Here is a 19,470-nt window from a genome sequence, read left to right as displayed (position 1 = left end):
GGATTGGTCCAACTTCAACCGGGGATTGACGCAAAGCTCCCATAGCGAAGGCAGAGAGGGACGATGCATCCACTAAAAGGGTTATGGAACCATGTGCCCCAAGTAATCTGTCACTGGGCATCGCGGAGCAGAGGTAGAAACACATTGAATGGCCAAGTAGAAGGGTGGGACTGTGAAGTAGTACCTCTATAAAAAAGGCTAATGAGAGATTGTTAAACATAGGGGATGGTAACGATTCCCTAATCAAATTTGTATCCTGGAATGTGGCAGGTTTGCTATCAAAAACAACTAATCCAGAGTGGTGCAGTTTTATAGTTCAACATCATATCATTCTTTTACAGGAGACATGGGCCCCTTCAGTGATTTATAGAGCAGGATACTAGACCTTTCAGAAGGCTGCGCTCCCATCGCCATCTGGGAGGGCTTCAGGGGGCTTGATAATTTGGCTAAAGCATGATCTGTTCCCCAAGGTGAAGGAGCTATTCAGCCTCACTAGGGATATACTAGCTGTGGAGGTGGAATTTAGCAGTACAAGGGAGCCTACTCGTATAGTATTCGTAAATATATACATTGGACCTGGCCCACAAAGCATACAGATTGCTTTGCTGAATTCGCTCATAGATCTTTTGAACCATCTAACGGGGGGCAGGGCATAATCATTGCAGGGGATTGCAATATGCAAATGAGTCATAAGGATGATTACCAGCAAGAAGGAACCCAATTTGCAGACCCCTGGGACAGATCAGGCCCGGTTCAGGTCACAACAAAGAAAACAGGGGGAGCATTAGACCTATTCGAGAATCTAATAAAAACTATGGGACTAAGAGTAGTAAATGGGAATATGAAGTCGGATACTCCGGCCTTGCCTACATATAAAAAAGGACTATATTCGAGCCACATGGACTATATTCTAGTAGACGATATACTCTGGAAATCTCTCATTGATATGGTTGTCTCCAGACGAGATGAGTGACCACCAAGCTCTCTGCACATCCTTCCTAACCTCTACATTTAATTGTAGCAAACTGACTAGATGGGTGAAGGGTAATATTTTAAAAGCTACAAATGATTATAAAAATGTGAGATGGGAAACGGTGGCAGAAGATGCGAAGTTCCAGATATCAATATATAATGTAGTTATATCGACTCTTCTTCCCCTGAAGCATACTGATTTTGCACTGGTTGACCTGATTAATTTGCAAGGTATCTTGGTCAACCGATTAAGACCATTCTTTCAGGTAGTAAGGAGACGGGTAGAAACTATGAATAGATCTCTGAGATGGTTCTCTAGTTCTTGCCGACAGGCTAAACTACAGCTGTTGGGAGCATTGCAGGTAGGGAGTCGCCGGGAGATAAGAGCAACTAGGACTGCATATAAAATAACATTGAAAAATGCAAAAAAAGAGTGGGGAACCAAAAATTGGAATGCTTTGGTAGATGCTCTCCATGAGAAGGATACAAAACTGTTTTGGAAATTGGTGGCATAAAAAGGACATCCCCAAAACGTGGAGAGCTATCCAGCTATCCTGCCAGAAACCTGGGTGTCGCACTTTGGAAATCTGTATAGAGCGGTTCAGATTAGCTGCATCAACGTTGCTCCACCAACACTAGAGGGGCCTTCTACTTCTTAAATACCAACTTCCGGGGTAGCTATTTCATCTAACTTTGATCTGGACCCTTTTTCCCTAAAAGAAACTACTCTGGCCCTTCAAACATTACGTAAAGGAAAGGCCCCTGGTCTAGATGGTATTCCAGGTGACTTGTATCTATCCCGGCCCAGAACTCGGTCTTTATATTTAAATGTACTTAGCAATTTGATTTTGAGGGGTGGTGGGCTTCCCTCTACATGGCAAGGAGCAATATTAGTTCCTGTTTTTGAAAAGCGATCAAGGGAATTACCAACCAACTATAGGCCAATAAGCTTAATTGACGTGAGTCTAAAAGTATTTTGTAAGCAGGTCCTCACCAGACTGCAGACATGGATAGAGGACTTTCAGATCCTCTCCAATTTTCAGGCGGGATTCAGGAAAGGAATTAGCATAATAAACCAGGCGTTCAGATTCAACCTCCTCTGCTGGAAATACCTGATACTCAATAAGAGCCACTTGTATGTGGCCTTTATTGATTTAAAGGCCGCCTTGATCTGGTCCCACAGGATTTGCTGTGGAATGTCTTGGAGTCCTATCAACTTGACAAAGTACTGCTGAGACTGATAAAACATCTTCATGAGGGAACTTATGCTCAGGTGCGTTGGTCTCAAGGTGGAGACCTGACAGAAGCTATACCCGTTGATAAGGGAGGGGGGGTCAGACAGGGGTGTCTCTTAGCTCCCACACTGTTTAACCTCTTTATCAATGGTGTGGTAGATCAGCTGACGCATTTTAACCATGATGCCCCGAAGCTAGTAGGAGTCTCAGTCCCCATTCTTATGTTTGCGGATGACATTATTGATTTCAAGAACCCCAATGGGCTTCCAAAATGAACTTGATGCTTTTTCTATCTTTTGTGCCAAGAGGGGCCTAGAAATAAATCCAACTAAGACCAAGTTTATGGCTTTTAATCCGCATAAGTCATTTAGGGGGAAAATGACTATAGCTGGACAATTGGTAGAGAGAGTTAGCCAATTTGATTATTTGGGGATCAGACTAGCGGAAGATCAACAATGGTCGGCACAGATTGGGAAGAGTCTGTCTGTCCTTCGGCAGAGGTCAGCAGTGATAGGGAGGAAAATTGCAAACATCTCGGAAGGGGAAATCTCACCTGCCATTACTGTATACAAGGCAGCGGCAGTGGCAGCTTCAATTTATGGCACCGAGTTATGGGGACACTGCAACTCAAGAAGCTTGACAACAGTAGAAATTCGCTTTATGCGTAACTTTTTGCATTTGCCAACGAGTACTCCTCTCACACCCCTCAGATTTGGCTTAGCTCTAAATGAGATCCATAATGAAATTGCTTTGAGACCACTTATGTATTGGGTTCGTCTTTGGACATCTGAACATCTGTCCACCTATCAAGCAGCAGCAGCTGAGCTGCTAGCGGATGGTGGCACATTGAAAATTCCTTAGTTAAAGTACATTAGAGATATGAGCCAATTCATTAAAATGGAGGAGGTGTGGAGAGATCCTTGCAATTTAACTAAGGAAGCAAAAGTACGCATAAGGCGGTGTTACTGGGAGATGGTTCTGGTGCATACTTGGATCAAAAAGGACCAAGGTAGCAGGACATTACAGTTTTTAGACCATAAATGCAGCCCCAAGTTTGAATCCTACATGGAGAATATAAACCCTCCTTACATTAAAAGCCTTTTTATTAAATTTAGGCTAGGGATCTTGCCACTCAAGACATTTATCGCAAGGTACAGTAAGGAGGATAACAACTCTAGCTTCTGCCATTTCTGCCACGAGCAACCAGAGACACTTGCACACTTTGTATTCTTCTGCCCTAGATATTTGGTCCCTAGGAAGAAGTGGATCATTCCTCTATGCAGATCACTGGGGATAAGGAAATACAATACGTCCTTACGAATACTGGCAAATGATACAAGTGACAAGGTAGTCTTTGCAGTCACAAAATACCTCCAAAGTGCAAGGGTTATAAGAACTAGAGAAAATCTTGCTGACTGATTATCAAAGCCTAAAAACACTCTTGGCAGAAGCAGATAATTAAGTGGAACTAAGTCAGAATGTTTTTTAATTTTATAAAATCTTATAATTTTATATATCTGTGTGCTCATACAAAGTATTTTAGAAGAAAGTGGCAGGGCATCTTAATGTATTATATGGTATTTTTCTCTTTTTATCCTTTTTTCTATTTTATTGCGTGAATATGGTATGTTGTTTTATTGGATACTTTTATGGCTTTTAGCCGAAATAAAGAATATCTACTACTACTCCCAGCTGTAAACAAAAATTCCAGCCATGAGACAGCATAAAAAAAAACATTGAATGGTGGGAGAGGTTACTACTTTGGAGTCCCCCACAGGCTAGTATGTGGACCTTGAGATGACCTAGACAGAAAGTGTGTCGTGATGAACAGTTTGGTGTTGGTCCCATTGTTGTAGGACCACCAGAGGCTGAGTTATGGGCAAAAACAATTTGAAAAAAAAATGCCCTGCAAAGCTTTATGGGGTGCGTTTGCTGCCTGAGTGCAATGAATATTGTAGTATCTGCTCTCCCGCTGTGACGGAAGAGCCGCTAAGAGAATTTCTGTGTTTTTTTTAATGTATTAAATGCTACAGTTTGTATATTTTTCAACTGCTAAACTTGTACGTAAGTGGTGCTCATGTAAAGCGCTCCTCAGATCGATGTCGTGCTATATGAAACTTCACATAGTCATGTAAAGAGCTCCTGCGATCGAGTTTGCGCTCCTCCTATCAAGTTGGCGCTATATGAACCTTATATTTTTAAAAAAAAAAGAAAAAATAACCCCCCCCCCCTTCCAAGCTTGCAGCGTTTGTGCACAGACACCACAAAGAAACAGCAGCCTGCCCAAAACAAGGAAGAGAAAGAAACATTATGCCACGAAGCATCGAGAGTAAAAGAGAGAGAGTGAAAGAGGGAGAGAAAAAAGAGAGCGAAAAAGAGAAAGAAAGAAAAAATAAATGAAGGTTCTCTTCCACACGTAATAGGTATGATAATATCCGACCACAGCAGCAGTAATGAACAGTAGTTGTGAGCTTTTATGAGAACACAAGGGAAAATAGTGATGGGTGGGAGGAGACAACAAAATGAAGGGCAGTGTGGGAGGAAGGAGGAATGATGTACAGGATAAAGAGGCAGGCTGATAGCTATGAAAGGAAGGCATAACAGGGTGGAATGGGAAGTTCAACAAACATGGTAAACAGGGAGAGGTAAGAGGGAGCAATGAGGAGTGAATAACTATACTAGTTGATAGGCTAAGGTGAGTGACAACTATTCCTCTGTTCTGAGCCACAATGTGCTTGATAAATACTCGTGTCAATGGTTAAAGATGCCGATTCTAAAAAGACAATAGTTGAAGGGGGTGGACCCAATTGCCACTTGTATTTACATTTAGGAAATTAGTTACTTGACAGCTGCACTGCCAAAACACCACCAAATAAGTTGTACTTAAGTGCCAAAATTGGAAAACAGAATGTAATAGTGTTAAAAAAAAAAAAAAGATTTCAAAAGAAATCTAAAGGAAAGGGCTGCTGGAATACTATTTAGTGTGCAAAACCTGACAAACGAAAGAAAAGAAGGTCTGAGGAAACCAGTCAAACAATTACAAAAAAGCAATCAGAGAGGGAGCACAAAAGCAGTAGATACCACTCATATGACAAGAAAACAGATGAAGAGCTATTTGCCATAAACTGTTGCAAAAACCTACACAATTATATGTTAACAGAAAAATGTAAAGCCTGCCAATTTGATAAACGTTAAAAAAAAAAAAAAAAAAAAAATAAATAAAGGCGCATAGGGGTTTTCATTTGATCACGAAAAAAGGTTCCTGAAGTTAAAGGATAGCATTGGGGTACTTCATAGAAATTTGCAGGTATCCTATAGTAGATGGTAGTAATTGCAACCTATCAAACCTGGGAATTAAGAAATGATGGAAATATGTAGATTTAAATACGTGCAAGGATTTAGCAATGACCTACAACCGAGTGACAAGCATGCTTCAATACACAGGGTGATATTTTAGTGTGAAAAAACGAAAGTGCTGTTCATTCCAAGCTCTACACCATGTAACTTATTATTTAATGGTAGAACTATCACAGTCAATACAGGGGTGTGGAATATGGAAAATGTCACTAACCCCGTGGAGATCGGTTTGTGGCATGTAGTGCTGTAGATTCATATGCTTTGCATAACTCCGGCATGGGCATCAAATCCTTTGTTAGATTGTTTTCCCGCAGGAGGGGGAAAGCCTTTGGTTTCTCCTTGTGTTTGAAGATTTTGGTAGATGAAGGCTCAGCTTCCAAAGTCTCTTGGAAAGATAGTTTCCTTTTGGTTACAGAAGGAGGAGAGGCAATCTCTTTCCTGCATTCTTATGGATTTTAATTTTTCACTGCTTATGGTCTATCACTTCAAGTATGGGCCTAATGTCTGTAGATTCTTCTACAGATGGAGCATATTACTTCCCGACAGTTTTGAGCTCCCAAAGCTTGGTGACTGACTGTTTTATTCAGGCCGAAAATGTCGACTCCGAAGCAGATGGAACTTTTTACGACTCCGAAGAAAAGCTTGGGTGTTTCGACTCAGAGGTGGAAGATGAATGCTTTGGTTCAGAAGTAGAAGCCTACACTTTGAGCCAATCCCGAAATAGACGTGGCAGTCTGTTGGTTCAACGTCAAATGCATTTTGGTCTTTTTCGACCCCGAACCCCGGTCATTGGGATGTAACTTTCGGGTCTGACCATGGCCCGCAAGCAGTGGTGGACACAAAACCAGTTGTTTTGTTTTTTTGGAAGTTTTTTGGTGATGGGAAGGGGCTGGCGTACTCAGGCACTGCACCGCTGGAATCACTTGGCTTTCCCCATTGGAGTCACGGTTGGAATCAGCGTCTGCATTGGAACCTGCAGTCTGTGCGTGTTCCTCACCGAAAATGTCAGGCGTTTCTTCGATTGACTTGGACGCCATCTCGGGCCAACGCCCTCTTCAATCCTGCAGAGTCTCTTTGAAGCGGAAGATCAACACGCCTCGCAGGTTTCTTCTTTGTGAGCGGGAGAGAGGCAGAGGTTGCACACAGAGTGTTGGTCGGTGTAGGGGAACTTGGGGTGGCACTGAGAGCAGAATCGAAACGAGTTTAATGGATACCAACAATACAATCGGATAGAGTGTAGTCCTAAAACACGTTCGAAAATGATACCGACGTTTAAAGGAAAGATAGAGAAGTTCTGATAGTACCGAACTGAGACCTACCATAGTGAGAGGGAACATGTCCGAAAGAAAACAATCTAACAAAGGACCCTATGCCCATGCGCATTATCACTGAGAGGAGGAGTGTCTCGATCTTGTGACTCGAAAAAGCTTCTTTGAAGAAAAAGGATAAGTTACTTACCTGTAAATCCTAGTTCTCTTCCAGGGGAATCCTCATCAAAGTCATAAACATTGAATATTCCCACCTTCGTGCGGGGATCCCGGAGCATAAAACACACATGTATAAGTATGAAATATAGATGAAAAATATAACATTTTTTAGTAGACAATTTTCATACCAGATTCATGTATACATGTGCACAACAGCAATGCAGACTATATTAATAAACAGGCTAAAATGCTTTATTTCTATGGAGTTTTTTTTTTTTTTTTTTTAAACACTCCCTTTTATAATTAGAAGAAACTTTCCAAAGCCCCATAGCGGGGCCAGGAAAATAAGCAGTAGCAACACATGTGAAAAAAGAGGAAAAACTACATTGAAAACAATGGAGCATTATTAGCCAATAGGCTGCATGCAGGTTAATACAGCAAAACCACAAAATTTGGCACTGTGCCTTTAAGACCCTGAGCACCTCCAGTATCCCACCATGCCTCAGGGGTGATGGAGAGGTGACAGTTGGTTCACAGTTAGGTCAGTACTTTTTAACCATTACAACGCATCCAACAGATTAGAGAGATGGTCTGTCGTGCACTTCTAGGAGACTTGCATCCGGAGAAGAGGGTGGGTTGTTTAGGACTTTGATGAGGATACCCCTGGAAGAGAACTATGATTTACAGGTAAGTAACTTATCATTCTCTTCCAGGGAATTCTCATCAATAGTCAAACAATGAATAGATTAGCAAGCCCATCCCTTATCTCTGCGGACTGTCTAATAGAAGTGCAGGAAAAAGACATACACTATGCAAACAAATTTCTCAGAGACGCTTGCCCAACTTGAGCTTCTGCTCTGGCATCTGAGTACAAACAGTAATGCCTAGTAAATGTATGTACAGATTTCCATGTAGCAGCCTTACAGATTTCAGAGACTGGAACATTATTAAGGAGGGCAGCAGTAGCCGCTTTTCCTCTTGTCAAATGAGCCTTAGGCCTAGCCAATAACTGCTTGGTAGCCAATTTATATGCAGTAACAATACATGAAACTATCCATCTAGATATGGTTTGTTTTGAAGCTGCATCACCTGTTCTCATATGACCGTAATTTACAAACAGGTGGTGAGATCGTCTCATCAATTTGGTCATAGCCAGGTAAAATTTTAGCACTCTTTTCAAATCCAGGGAGTGCAAAGCTTTCTCCGCCGGAGTATCCAGATTGGGGAAAAAGTTGGTAGTGAAATAGTCTGATTAATGTGAAAATCCAACACCACCTTTGGTAAGAATGATGGATGAGTTCTTAGAACCACTCTATTTTCATGGAAAACTGTGTATGGTTCCTTGGAGGACAAAGCCTGAATCTCACTGACCCTCCCCGCCGACGTAATGGCTACGAGAAAAGCGGTCTTCCACGTAAGGTGCTGTAAAGAAGCTTTGTGGATAGGCTCGAAAGGAGGGCCCATGAGTCTAGATAATACTATGTTCAGTTCCCATGGAGGCGAGGGTTTTCGAATGGGTAGTAAACCCTTCGTCAAACCTTCTAAGAAATCCTTGACTACTGGCATTGTAAAGGATTCCTGAGAAGGTGACTTACAATAGGCTGTAATGGCAGATAAATGTACCTTAATAGATGACACTTGCAGATCTGATTTCGCCAGATGGAGCAGGTAATACAATATGACCTCCTCCTGAGCCAGAATGGGATTCTGACCCTGCTGACGACAATATGTAAAATCTCTTCCACTTGAACGCGTAAGAGCGCCACGTGGAAGGCCTTCTGGACTCCTTTAAGATGTTAATGCATTCCTGCGAGAGCCCTAGATGCCCATACTGCAGGAATTCAGGAGCCATGTCGTCAAGCCCAGAGAGAGAAAGTTGGGGTGAAGTATCTTGCCTCCTAGCCTGCAAAGGCGATCCGGTCTGCAAGGCAGTCTCTTGTGCAGTTGTTCTGAAAGGTTGAGGAGATCCGTGTACCAGAACGGACGAGGCCATTGCGGGGCTATGAGAATCATTCTGGTGTTGGATCTGTAGAGCTTGTTTATTACTACTGGTATCAGGAGAAATCGGCAGAAAAGCATAGAGAAATATCCCTGACCAGTCGATCAACAGGGCATTCCCTCGAGACCCCGGACGGTAGAATCTGGACGTGAAGTCAGGGCATTTTTTGTTTACCTCGTCTACAAACAGATCCAACTGAGGCTGACCCCATTGAACGAAGATGTCTTCAACAACCTCTTCGTGAAGAACCCAATCGTAGGCATCCTCGAGAGTTCTGCTTAGGAAGTCCGCCTGCACGTTTTGCTGCCCTGGAAGGTGAATCGCTGTAAGAGACATTCCTCTCGCTATGAGCCAATGCCAAATGGCTTGAGACTCCTGAGACAGTGGCCGGGATCTCGTCCCTCCTTGCTTGTTCAGATAATACATTGTCATCGTATTGTCCGTCTGCACCAGGAGAGACTTTCCCCGAATCGATGGAGCAAACGATTTGAGAGCCAGATGGACCGCTCTGAGCTCCAGCAGGTTGATATGGTATGACTTCTCTTTGCTGGACCACAAGCCCTGAGCTTGAAGGGAACCCAGATGAGCTCCCCAGCCCTGAAGCGATGCATCCGTTGCCAGAGTTTCAGATGATGATGGGTGATGAAACTGAACTACTACTGATAGGTGATATCTGCGCATCCACCATTGTAATGATTGCCGCGCTCCTACCGGAATAAGCATTCTGTCCTCCCAGTGGCCTGTGTGTTGATTCCAGTTTTCCTCTAGAGCCTCTTGAAGAGGTCTCATATGCAATCTGGCGTTCGGGACAATGAAAATGCAAGAGGCCATGGAGCCCAACAGAGATGTTACCTGACGGGCCGTAGGCGCGGGGAAGTCCAGAAGGTCTTGACACTTCCTCCTTATTGATAACAGTCGTTCCTCCGAAGGATACAATCTTTCAAGCTCTGTATTCAGTATTGCTCCCAGGTAGTGGAGGGTTTGTGTTGGCATGAGGGTGGACTTTTGGAAGTTGACTTGCAGACCTAGAGATCGGAAAACACTGAGCACAATGTCTAGATACTTTTTCCGGAGAGGAGGCTTTCAGTAGCCAGTCGTCTAGGTATGGATAAATGAAGATTTTTTGCTTCCTTAAATGCGCCGCTACAGTTGCTACGCACTTGGAGAATGCGCGAGGGGCAGATTTTAGGCCGAAAGGAAGCACCTTGAACTGATAGTGTTGGGAGGCTATCACAAATCGTAGGAATTTCCGATGCTTGGGAATGATCAGCATATAAAAATACGAATCCTGCAGATCTATGGAGCACATCCAGTCTCCTCGATGCAGTTGAGAGAAAATATGGTGAAGAGCCAGCACCCTGAACTTTTGTTTCCTTATGTATTTGTTCAGCAGCCTCACGTCTAGAATCGGTCTGAAGACTCCTTCCCTACCCTTCTTTGCTACTAGAAAATAGCAGGAGTATACCCCCTTTCCTCTTTGTGCGGCTGGCACCTTTTCTATCGCTTTTTTCTGTAACAGAGCGCAAACCCCTTTGCGTAATAAGCTCATGTGAGCAGGACTCAATTTGGTTGGTAGCAAATGAGGTGGAGGTTGTCGGAAAAGAAGAGAGTATCCACTCTCTACAATGTTCAGCACCCATTTGTCTTTTGTTATGCCATGCCACTCGTGAGTGAACGCTGAGATACTTCCCCCAACCGGAGTGGTGTACGGTATTAAGGGAAGCAAATCCTCATTGTTTTGCGGGGGCTTTGGGGGTAGACTGCTGAGGTCTGCTTGATCCTCGGTCTCTTGTGGCTTTGCGAGACTGGAAGAGGGGACACCCTTGTTTCTCTTGTGATCTCTGGGACCAATGAGGAGTTTGAACCCTCTGTTGGAACGGGCACCTGTCGTAAGGCCTGTATCTTCGCCTGAAGTCTTTCATTCTCGCGAGGCCCACTGCCCTCATGGTGTCGACCTCTGCCTTCATACGTGCCATCTCATCATCCATGTGGGTTCCAAATAGCGAGTTTCCATTAAACGGAAGATTCATAATACGCTGTTGCGCTTCCTGCTTTAATCCTGTGAGCCTCAGCCAGGAAGATCTTCTCGCACAAACCCCATGCGCGTAACCATGTGCTGCCAAGTCTGCACCATCTGCTGCTGCACTGATGATGTGATTGGACACCAGTCTTCTCTCCTGAAGGATCTCCTGAAAGTCCTGCCTGTCCTCTCTAGGCAGCTTTTCTGCAAATCTGCTCAGCGAGTCCCAGAGTGACGGATCATATCTGCCTAGGAGTGCTGAGGCGCTGGAGACCTTCATCATCGACGCCACCGTGCCACACATCTTCCTCCCCAGAGAGTCCAGGTGTCTACTCTCCTTATCTGGTGGACCCGTAGAGGATGGCGCCACTGAATGCGTCTTACGGGCAGCAGCCAATATGACTTAGTCTGGTGGTGGATCAGCCCTGAGAATCAAAGGATCTTGATCAGGGGCCTTGTATTTTTTTAAGATCCTAGCGGGAGCTGAACGGAGGTTTGCTGGCGTTAAAAAAAGTCTCCATGGTTGGCTGGAGAAGACCAGGCACGAGCGGTAACAACTTCTTTGAAACCATCCTGTGTTGCAGGATTTCAAAGATTACTGACGAGGAGGTTGAAGGTTCCGGGACATCAATATTCAGCTTTTGTGCTCCCATGAGCAGCACCTCGTTGAAAGTTGTGATGTCGTCCACCAGGGAAACTCTAGCTGGTGGAGAATCCGTCAGAGTCAGGGAGTAACCTCTTATGGAAGACCTCGACGATGTGGACCTAGGAGACCTTCTGTGATGGCGCGATCTTGATCTTCTCTGGGAGCGTGACCTGCCCCTAGATCTTGTTGTAGTGCGCCGAGGCCTAGTGGCAGACTGGCGAGACCTAGAACGAGCCTGTTCTGTACGCGCCGTTGGCGATGGTGTCCTCGGGAGAGAAGCTGATGGTGAATACATCAGAGAGTATTGAGAGTCTGTAGAAGCAGGCGTTTTGTTAAGACTCTCCAACCACCTTGGCGATGGGTTTATGGGCGAGATGTGCCCTGACAATGCAGCCCTTGACCGCCTAGACGATCCACTCCTTATGGAGACCACTGGACTTGTTGGAGTGACATTCTTGTCAGCCAGTGGTTGCTGACGCTCTTCCCCTTGAGAGATAGGCAGCACCTGTCTCGACGTCGAAAGGTGTACTGACGTCAAAGGAAGTACCATGGACTGCTTAGGTCTCGACGTCGAGCGCCTCGACGGTGACCAGTGGTCCCTTGAACGTGCTCGGCTCGATGTCGTATGCTTCGCCATCGAGTGATGGACCGCTGACGATGGAAGCCTCTGCTCTCTCCGTTGAGGCAAAGTCGACGTCGTCTTCCGTGCAGTCGAGGGATGCAACATCTTCGACGGCGTACGAGCACGGCGGTGCTGGCTCAACGTTGTAGGAGGCTGGCCTGGCTTGTAGTGGGTACCAGAGGTACTTACACCTTGTGCCAGGTCCAGTTATCCCTTATTAGTGTATAAGAGGTGTTTCTAGCAGCTAAGGCTGATAGAAGGTAGCTATGGCAAAGCAGCTTAGGCTGAACTAGGAGACATGTAAAGCTCCTACTATACCACTGGTGTCACATGCACAATATCATTAAAAAACACAATACACAGATATACTAAAAATAAAGGTACTTTATTTTTATGACAATATGCCAAAAGTATCTCAGTGAGTACCCTCAGTAAGACGATCAGAAATGTACACAAGATATATGTACACAAACCAAAATTATGCAAGTAATAGCAAAAGGAAGTAATGCAAGCAGTGTAAAGTTACAATAGATTGCAATAGGAGCACATAGGTATAGGGGCAACACAAACCATATACTCCAAAAGTGGAATGCGAACCACAAATGGGCCCCAAACCTATGTGAGCTTGCAGAGGGTCGCTGGGACTGTATGAAAACAGTGAGGGTTAGAAAAATAGCCCACCCCAAGACCCTGAGGGGTAGGTGTAAAGTGCACCTACAACCCCCAGAGAGAACAGAAGTCGTGATAGGGGGATTCTGCAAGGAAAACCAACACCAACAATGCAACAGTGGATTTACGGACCTTAGTACCTGTAAGACAAAGGGGACCAAGTCCAAGAGTCGCAATAGTGTTGAGAGTGGGCAAGATCCCAGGAAATGCCAGCTGAGGTTGCAAGGAAGCTGCCACCGAATGGAAGAAGCTTGGTGTTTTGCAAGAACGAAGACGACTAGGAACTTCCCCTTTGGAGGATGGATGTCCCACGTCGTGAAGAAGCTTGCAGAGGTGTTCCCACGCAGAAAGACCGCAAACAAGCCTTGCTAGCTGCAAGGGTTGTGGTTAGGGTTTTTGGATGGTGCTGTGGCCCAGAAGGGACCAGGATGTCGCCACTTGGATGAGGAGACAGAGGGGACGCCCAGCAAGTCAGGGAGCCCTCAGAAACAGGCAGCACCCACAGAAGTACCTGAACAGGCACTTGGAAGAAAAGTGAACTGGAGTACACCCGAAGTCACAAAAGGGAGTCCCATGACGCCGGAGGACAAGGTTGTGCAATGCAGGTTAGAGTGTCGGGGACCCAGGCTTGGCTGTGCGCGAAGGAAATCCTGGAAGAGTGCACAGGAGCCGGAGCAGCTGCAAATCACGCGGTACCCCGCAATGCAGTCTAGCGTGGGGAGGCAAGGTCTTACCTCCACCAAACTTGGACTGAAGAGTCACTGGACTGTGGGAGTCACTTGGACAGAGTTGCTAAGTTCCAGGGACCACGCTCGTAGTGCTGAGAGACCCAGAGGACCAGTGATGCAGTCTTTTAGTGCCTGCGGTTGCAGGGGGAAGATTCCGTCGACCCACTGGAGACCTCCTGGTGCAATAAGGAGGCAGGCTACCCCCAGAGCATGCAACACCTGGAAACAGTCGAGAAAGCTGGCAGGATGAAACGATACAAGGTTGCTAGTAGTAGTCTGGCTACTTTGTTGCGGTTTTGCAGGCGTCCTGAGCAGTCAGCGGTCGATCCTTTGGCAGAAGGTGAAGAGGGAGATGCAGAGGAACTCTGGTAAGCTCTTGCATTCTGTATCTGAAGAATTCCCCAAAGCAGAGACCCTAAATAGCCAGAAAAGGAGGTTTGGCTACCTAGGAAGGAGGATTAGCTACTAAGAGAGGCAAGAGCCTATCAGAAGGAGTCTCTGACGTCACCTGCTGGCACTGGCCACTCAGAGCAGTCCAGTGTGCCAGCAACACCTCTGTTTCCAAGATGGCAGAGCTCTGGGCACCTCCCCTGGGAGGTGCAGGTCAGGGGAGTGGTCACTCCCCTTTCCTTTTTCCAGTTTCGTGCCAGAGCAAGGCTGGGGGATCCCTGAACCGGTGTAGACTGGCTTATGGAGAGATGGACACCATCTATGCCAATCAAAGCATTTCCAGAGGCTGGGGGAGGCTACTCCTCCCCAGCCATCACAACTATTTCCAAAGGGAGAGGGTGTTACACCCTCTCAGAGGAAATCCTTTGTTCTGCCTTCCTGGGCCAGGGCTGCCTGGACCCCAGGGGGGCAGAAACCTGTCTGAGGGGTTGGCAGCAGCTGCAGCGGAGACCCCGGAAAGGCAGTTTGGCAGTACCCGGGTTCTGTGCTATAGACCCGGGGAATCATGGAATTGTCTCCCCAATGCCAGAATGGCATTGGGGTGACAATTCCATGATCTTAGACATGTTACATGGCCATGTTCGGAGTTACCATTGTGATGCCATACATAGGTAGGTATAGTGCACGCGTGTAATGGTGTCCCCGCACTCACAAAGTCTGGGGAATTTGCCCTGAACAATGTGGGGGCACCTTGGCTAGTGCCAGGGTGCCCACACACTAAGTAACTTTGCACCCAACCTTCACCAGGTGAAGGTTAGACATATAGGTGACTTATAAGTTACTTAAGTGCAGTGGTAAATGGCTGTGAAATAACGTGGACGTTATTTCACTCAGGCTGCACTGGCAGGCCTGTGTAAGAATAGTCAGATCTCCCTACGGGTGGCAAAAGAAATGCTTCAGCCCATAGGGATCTCCTGGAACCCCAATACCCTGGGTACCTTAGTACCATATACTAGGGAATTATATGGGTGTTCCAGTATGACAATGTGAATTGGTGAAATTGGTCACTAGCCTGTTAGTGACAATTTGGAAAGCAAAGCGAGCATAACCACTGAGGTTCTGGTTAGCAGAGCCTCAGTGAGACAGTTAGGCACCACACAGGGAACACATACAGGGCACATACTTATGAGAACTGGGGCCCTGCCTGGTAGGGTCCGGGTGACGCAGACTAAAACAACATATATACAACATATATACAGTGAAATATGGTGGTAACATGCAAGGCAAGATGGTACTTTCCTGGTACTTTCCTACAGACGTCGATAGGTGGGTTGCCGTCGATGGAGATCTGTCCTTAAGATGGCTATGCACCATTGACATTGTATCCATCGACGGTCGGGTCGCCGTCGACGGCGATCTGTGATGATGCGACCGTGGGAGCGATAACGTCGACGTGGAACAGACAGGCACCTTCTTACCAGCTGACGTCGATCTAGCCTGTCTCTCCTGAGAATGGCTTGTTGACTGCCTGGGAAGCGAAGAGGACGATGTTTTCTGCCTCTCATGAAGACCATGAAGCCTGATTTTTTCTCTGTCCTTCAGAGTCCTTTTGGGTGTGTTCTTACAGTGCCTGCATGTGTCAGGGCAGTGGCTCTGAGGCAAACACACATGAATCTGGTATGTAAATTGTCTACTAAAAATGCTATATATTTTTCGTGTATATTTCATACTTATACATGTGTGTATTTTATATATGCTTCGGGATCCCCGCACGAGGGCAGGAATATTCAATGTTTATGACTATTGATGAGGATCCCCTAGAAGAGAACAACTTGTAACTCTCCGAGCCCAACACTAGATGGCCGACTTATGCACAGCATGTGTATCTGCAGCTACACATGCCATCGAACAATAAAATATCTACTTGTCCATGGGACAGGCTGCTTCATAAATCAACGTGTCCTGTAATAAAAAAAAAAAAATCAAATTGTCTCTTTGGTGCCATGCACTGTGGTGACAAATTATGGCAGCAATCTCATTATGAAAGAGCTTTGATAATAGCCTCTTTGATATTGACAGGGCTAATACTATAGTATGGCTTGAATACTAGCAATTTCAAGCCCTGCTATAGCAATTTCTATATTTGTCACCTTTCCGCAGATCTACATCCTCAGGCTGGAGGAAGCAAGTAAGAAAAAAACTCTAGGGTTGGAATTCCTCGGAGTCTGTGCAAACCTACTAGAATGCATGTTTCAAGGATTCTCACCAGCTCTTCTCTAATGTTATTCCATACAGAGAAAAGATGGACATGTATTCCTGACAAATGCAGAAGCAGACGTTCTTCCAGGGTAGGGAAAAAAGTGGTTGGAGGAAAAGTGAACTTGTAAACGCTCAATTTTCACAGGCACAAATCTACACATGCACATTTGCTTGTGCTAAAATATGGTTAACAAATATGTTCTAGGAGTACGAATTTCCTGGTCTACCTCTGTAAATTCTTGTGAACTTATGAAAGCAAAGATACAATCGGTGCACTTTTGTGACTAAGAATTAGGCCCCCAATTAGGTCTCACATAAAACAAGGCACTCATTTAATTCAAATTCTATTTCTCTCCATCTATCTATCCACTGGCTTTACTGTGAGCGATAGCATTCTGCTCTTCCACAAGGAGCATATTGGCACACAAAGTAGTTTTGTTCAGTACCGGGAACTACTGTGGCAATGTGTGCTTTTTTTTTTGTGCCAATGTCTGATACAATGGTGAGGGCCTGGCAACTCCCACAACCACAAAGAGTTACAAAAGCCATGTCAAAACAAGAGACGCATTGACAAAACCAAAGCACTAACAACCAATTTCAGATCGGTTGGTTTTGCCAGTGCTTTTTTATTTTCATATTTCCCCATAATCGTGATTAAAATTGTTACACTGATTTCCCATTATGAATATTTTTGGAAATACTAGCATGCATTAATTCAGTTTACTAAATGATGCTTTGAAGGAATAATACCTAAAGGTTCACAGTAATCTAGCAAAAAGTTATTGCATTTATTTTCTGAGCATTTTATTTTGAAAGCAAAGAATCATCAACCTTGCTTACAAGCTCTTGCTAACATCTGCATCTAATCAAAGAGCATTCTGGGAGCATTATAAGTAGTCTCATATTGTTAAACTTTTCAAATGTGCATACACACATTTTGTTTTACTGGAACCACTGTCAGTAATGCAGCGTGACCTTACAACGTTTATTTAGATTGCTGAACCTAAAAATAAAGGTTTTGCATTAATGAAGCATAAATACAAGTTTGAACAGCATTAATATAGGGACACAAATGTTACCTCAACTGCAGACAGTTCCCTTCCCTGTAAACGGTCAACCAAAGGGTTTATGGTGCAGGGGGTCCTACTTGCCCTACTTGTCCCAAGGACAAAATAAACATGAAAACTAACCCCAAATAATATGTCCTGGGTGTGGGGCTATAGGAATTCCACACTCCTGCAATTAAATCTACATGAGCTGTCCTCAAATGAGAAAAATAGGCTGATACACCACAAATATCTCCATAAGGCATTTTACACACCAGTAATTATGGTCAAGCGCGGCATGTCTAACACCCCCCCACCCCCCCCTGCGGTGCCCTCTGTGTGTACTTCCACCATCTAGCATGGGGTTGCCTGGCAGTAGCCACATTTTGGTCTTGAGTAATACAAATTCTGTATATACCAGCTAAAATGATTTCACTATCCCCCATGGTGGTAATGCTGGGTTGCGTAATAGATGCCCCAAAACACTGCAGTAAATTGCTGGTAATGGCGACCCTCCTGGGCTGTCACTGGGTTGCAATGAGATTGCGAGGTAGGGGAATACCACAGTTTAGGAGCCAGCTTAAGGACATGCTAATATGTAGTGAACTAGAGAAACTATGCAGAAACCCTTCCGCCTACCTCCAGAGTGATCAATAACTGAGGTCCTCTCCAGGATTACGTGGCCGGCCTAAATACTGACGAACAACCTGCATCATTGACAAATATAGCAGCCTCATTAACGGACAGAGAGAGAGATGCCATGCCTTGCGCTGGGGCCTGCTTGCTGTGGATCTCGTGATGATTTGTATGGGCATGTGTTGGGGCGATGGTGGAACTGACTAAACAATGTTCACTATGTAAGCTGATCTACTGTATTCTGATGTGCTGATGCATGTTATTCTGTCGCTCGGCTGAGGCTCGAGTTGGTTGTAGGCATTCTAAACCTTAATTAAAACACCTTTTTAAAAAATCTATAGGAGCATGGTGCCTGAATGAATCTTACTCCCACCTTCATCATGATATATGGGCAGCATATGGTAGAGATGAAGTAAAAATGGTTAACCAATAACCATCATGGTATACAATGTATGATAAATGCAAAATTGATTTCAAATATTAACAAGGGGTTCACATACTTACTCATGGTGATCACTAAAACTTTGAAGTAATCTTAAAAACTGAATTTTCAAAGAAATATCCTAGGGAAATAAATGAAAGAAAATGTTTAAAATTCATGGTGTGGCATAGCGGAGAGTAAGCAACAACGAACAACCATGTGGAAATAGAAATCATTATCTTTCCTAAGACATGATCAAGCAGTTATAATACTAGAAATGTTACACAAGTAAACTGCTCCTTTCAAAAACACCAACAACAAGAGCCACTGGAATTATGGAGGGACCAAATTATGTGGCAGAGTTGACTAAGTTATGCAGAAAGAAAATTCAAATTACGTGGTGTAATGAAGCACTTTTAGTGATAGTATTACTTCATTATTTTGATATTTTACACATCTTAATGTTGTTTAGGCAACGTTTACACCTTAATATATGTTCAACACTCAAATAAAGCAATAAGCAATTGAAAGATGACTATTCAACCTTTGCGAAGGGCCTTCCACTGTGTGGAAACAAGTGTCACTGTTTTAGCAACTTTTATTCCATTTAAGCTAAACACAAAATACGGACAACGCAGATAGTGACAGATTATGTAGCAAATGCAGCAAATTCAAGCTTATGCAGATACCCCATGGCAAAACAATAGATAATTCCAGTGGCCCTGCCTATAACGGAGAAAACAAACGTGAACATTTCTGAGGGAACAAACAGTCAGAAGCAAAAGGAAAAGTAACTTACCCAATAAGCATCAGTTTGAGCCATGTGGTGCTGTAGATTCATATGCTTAACATAATACCGCCACCTGGTGTTGGATTCGGATGTGTGCAATTTTTTTTTCTTCGAAGAAAGCCTTTGGAATCAAGAGGTATTGCGACACCTCTTCCTGGTCCATTGAAAGATTGTTTTCCCTCAAGTCAGGTGAGGATGGAATGTGAAGTGTAGTGTAGGATAATATGATGTTCATGCTGAATGACTGATAAAG

General features: G+C 44.5%; 1 protein-coding gene across 3 annotated transcripts in view; it reads right to left on the bottom strand.

Annotated features, from left to right (window-relative positions):
- TRPC4AP (transient receptor potential cation channel subfamily C member 4 associated protein) overlaps nt 1-19,470 on the bottom strand; it is a 561,565-nt gene that overhangs the window by 319,009 nt on the left and 223,086 nt on the right. For all 3 annotated transcript variants that reach the window (XM_069243893.1, XM_069243896.1, XM_069243894.1), the window contains one exon: nt 18,511-18,569. In XM_069243893.1, the coding sequence (XP_069099994.1) occupies nt 18,511-18,569 (59 nt within the window). The remainder of the gene's footprint in view (nt 1-18,510; nt 18,570-19,470) is intronic.

The sequence above is a fragment of the Pleurodeles waltl genome, chromosome 7, assembly GCF_031143425.1.
Source record: "Pleurodeles waltl isolate 20211129_DDA chromosome 7, aPleWal1.hap1.20221129, whole genome shotgun sequence".
Lineage (NCBI taxonomy): Eukaryota > Metazoa > Chordata > Amphibia > Caudata > Salamandridae > Pleurodeles > Pleurodeles waltl.
This window is presented reverse-complemented; position numbering and strand designations above follow the sequence as displayed.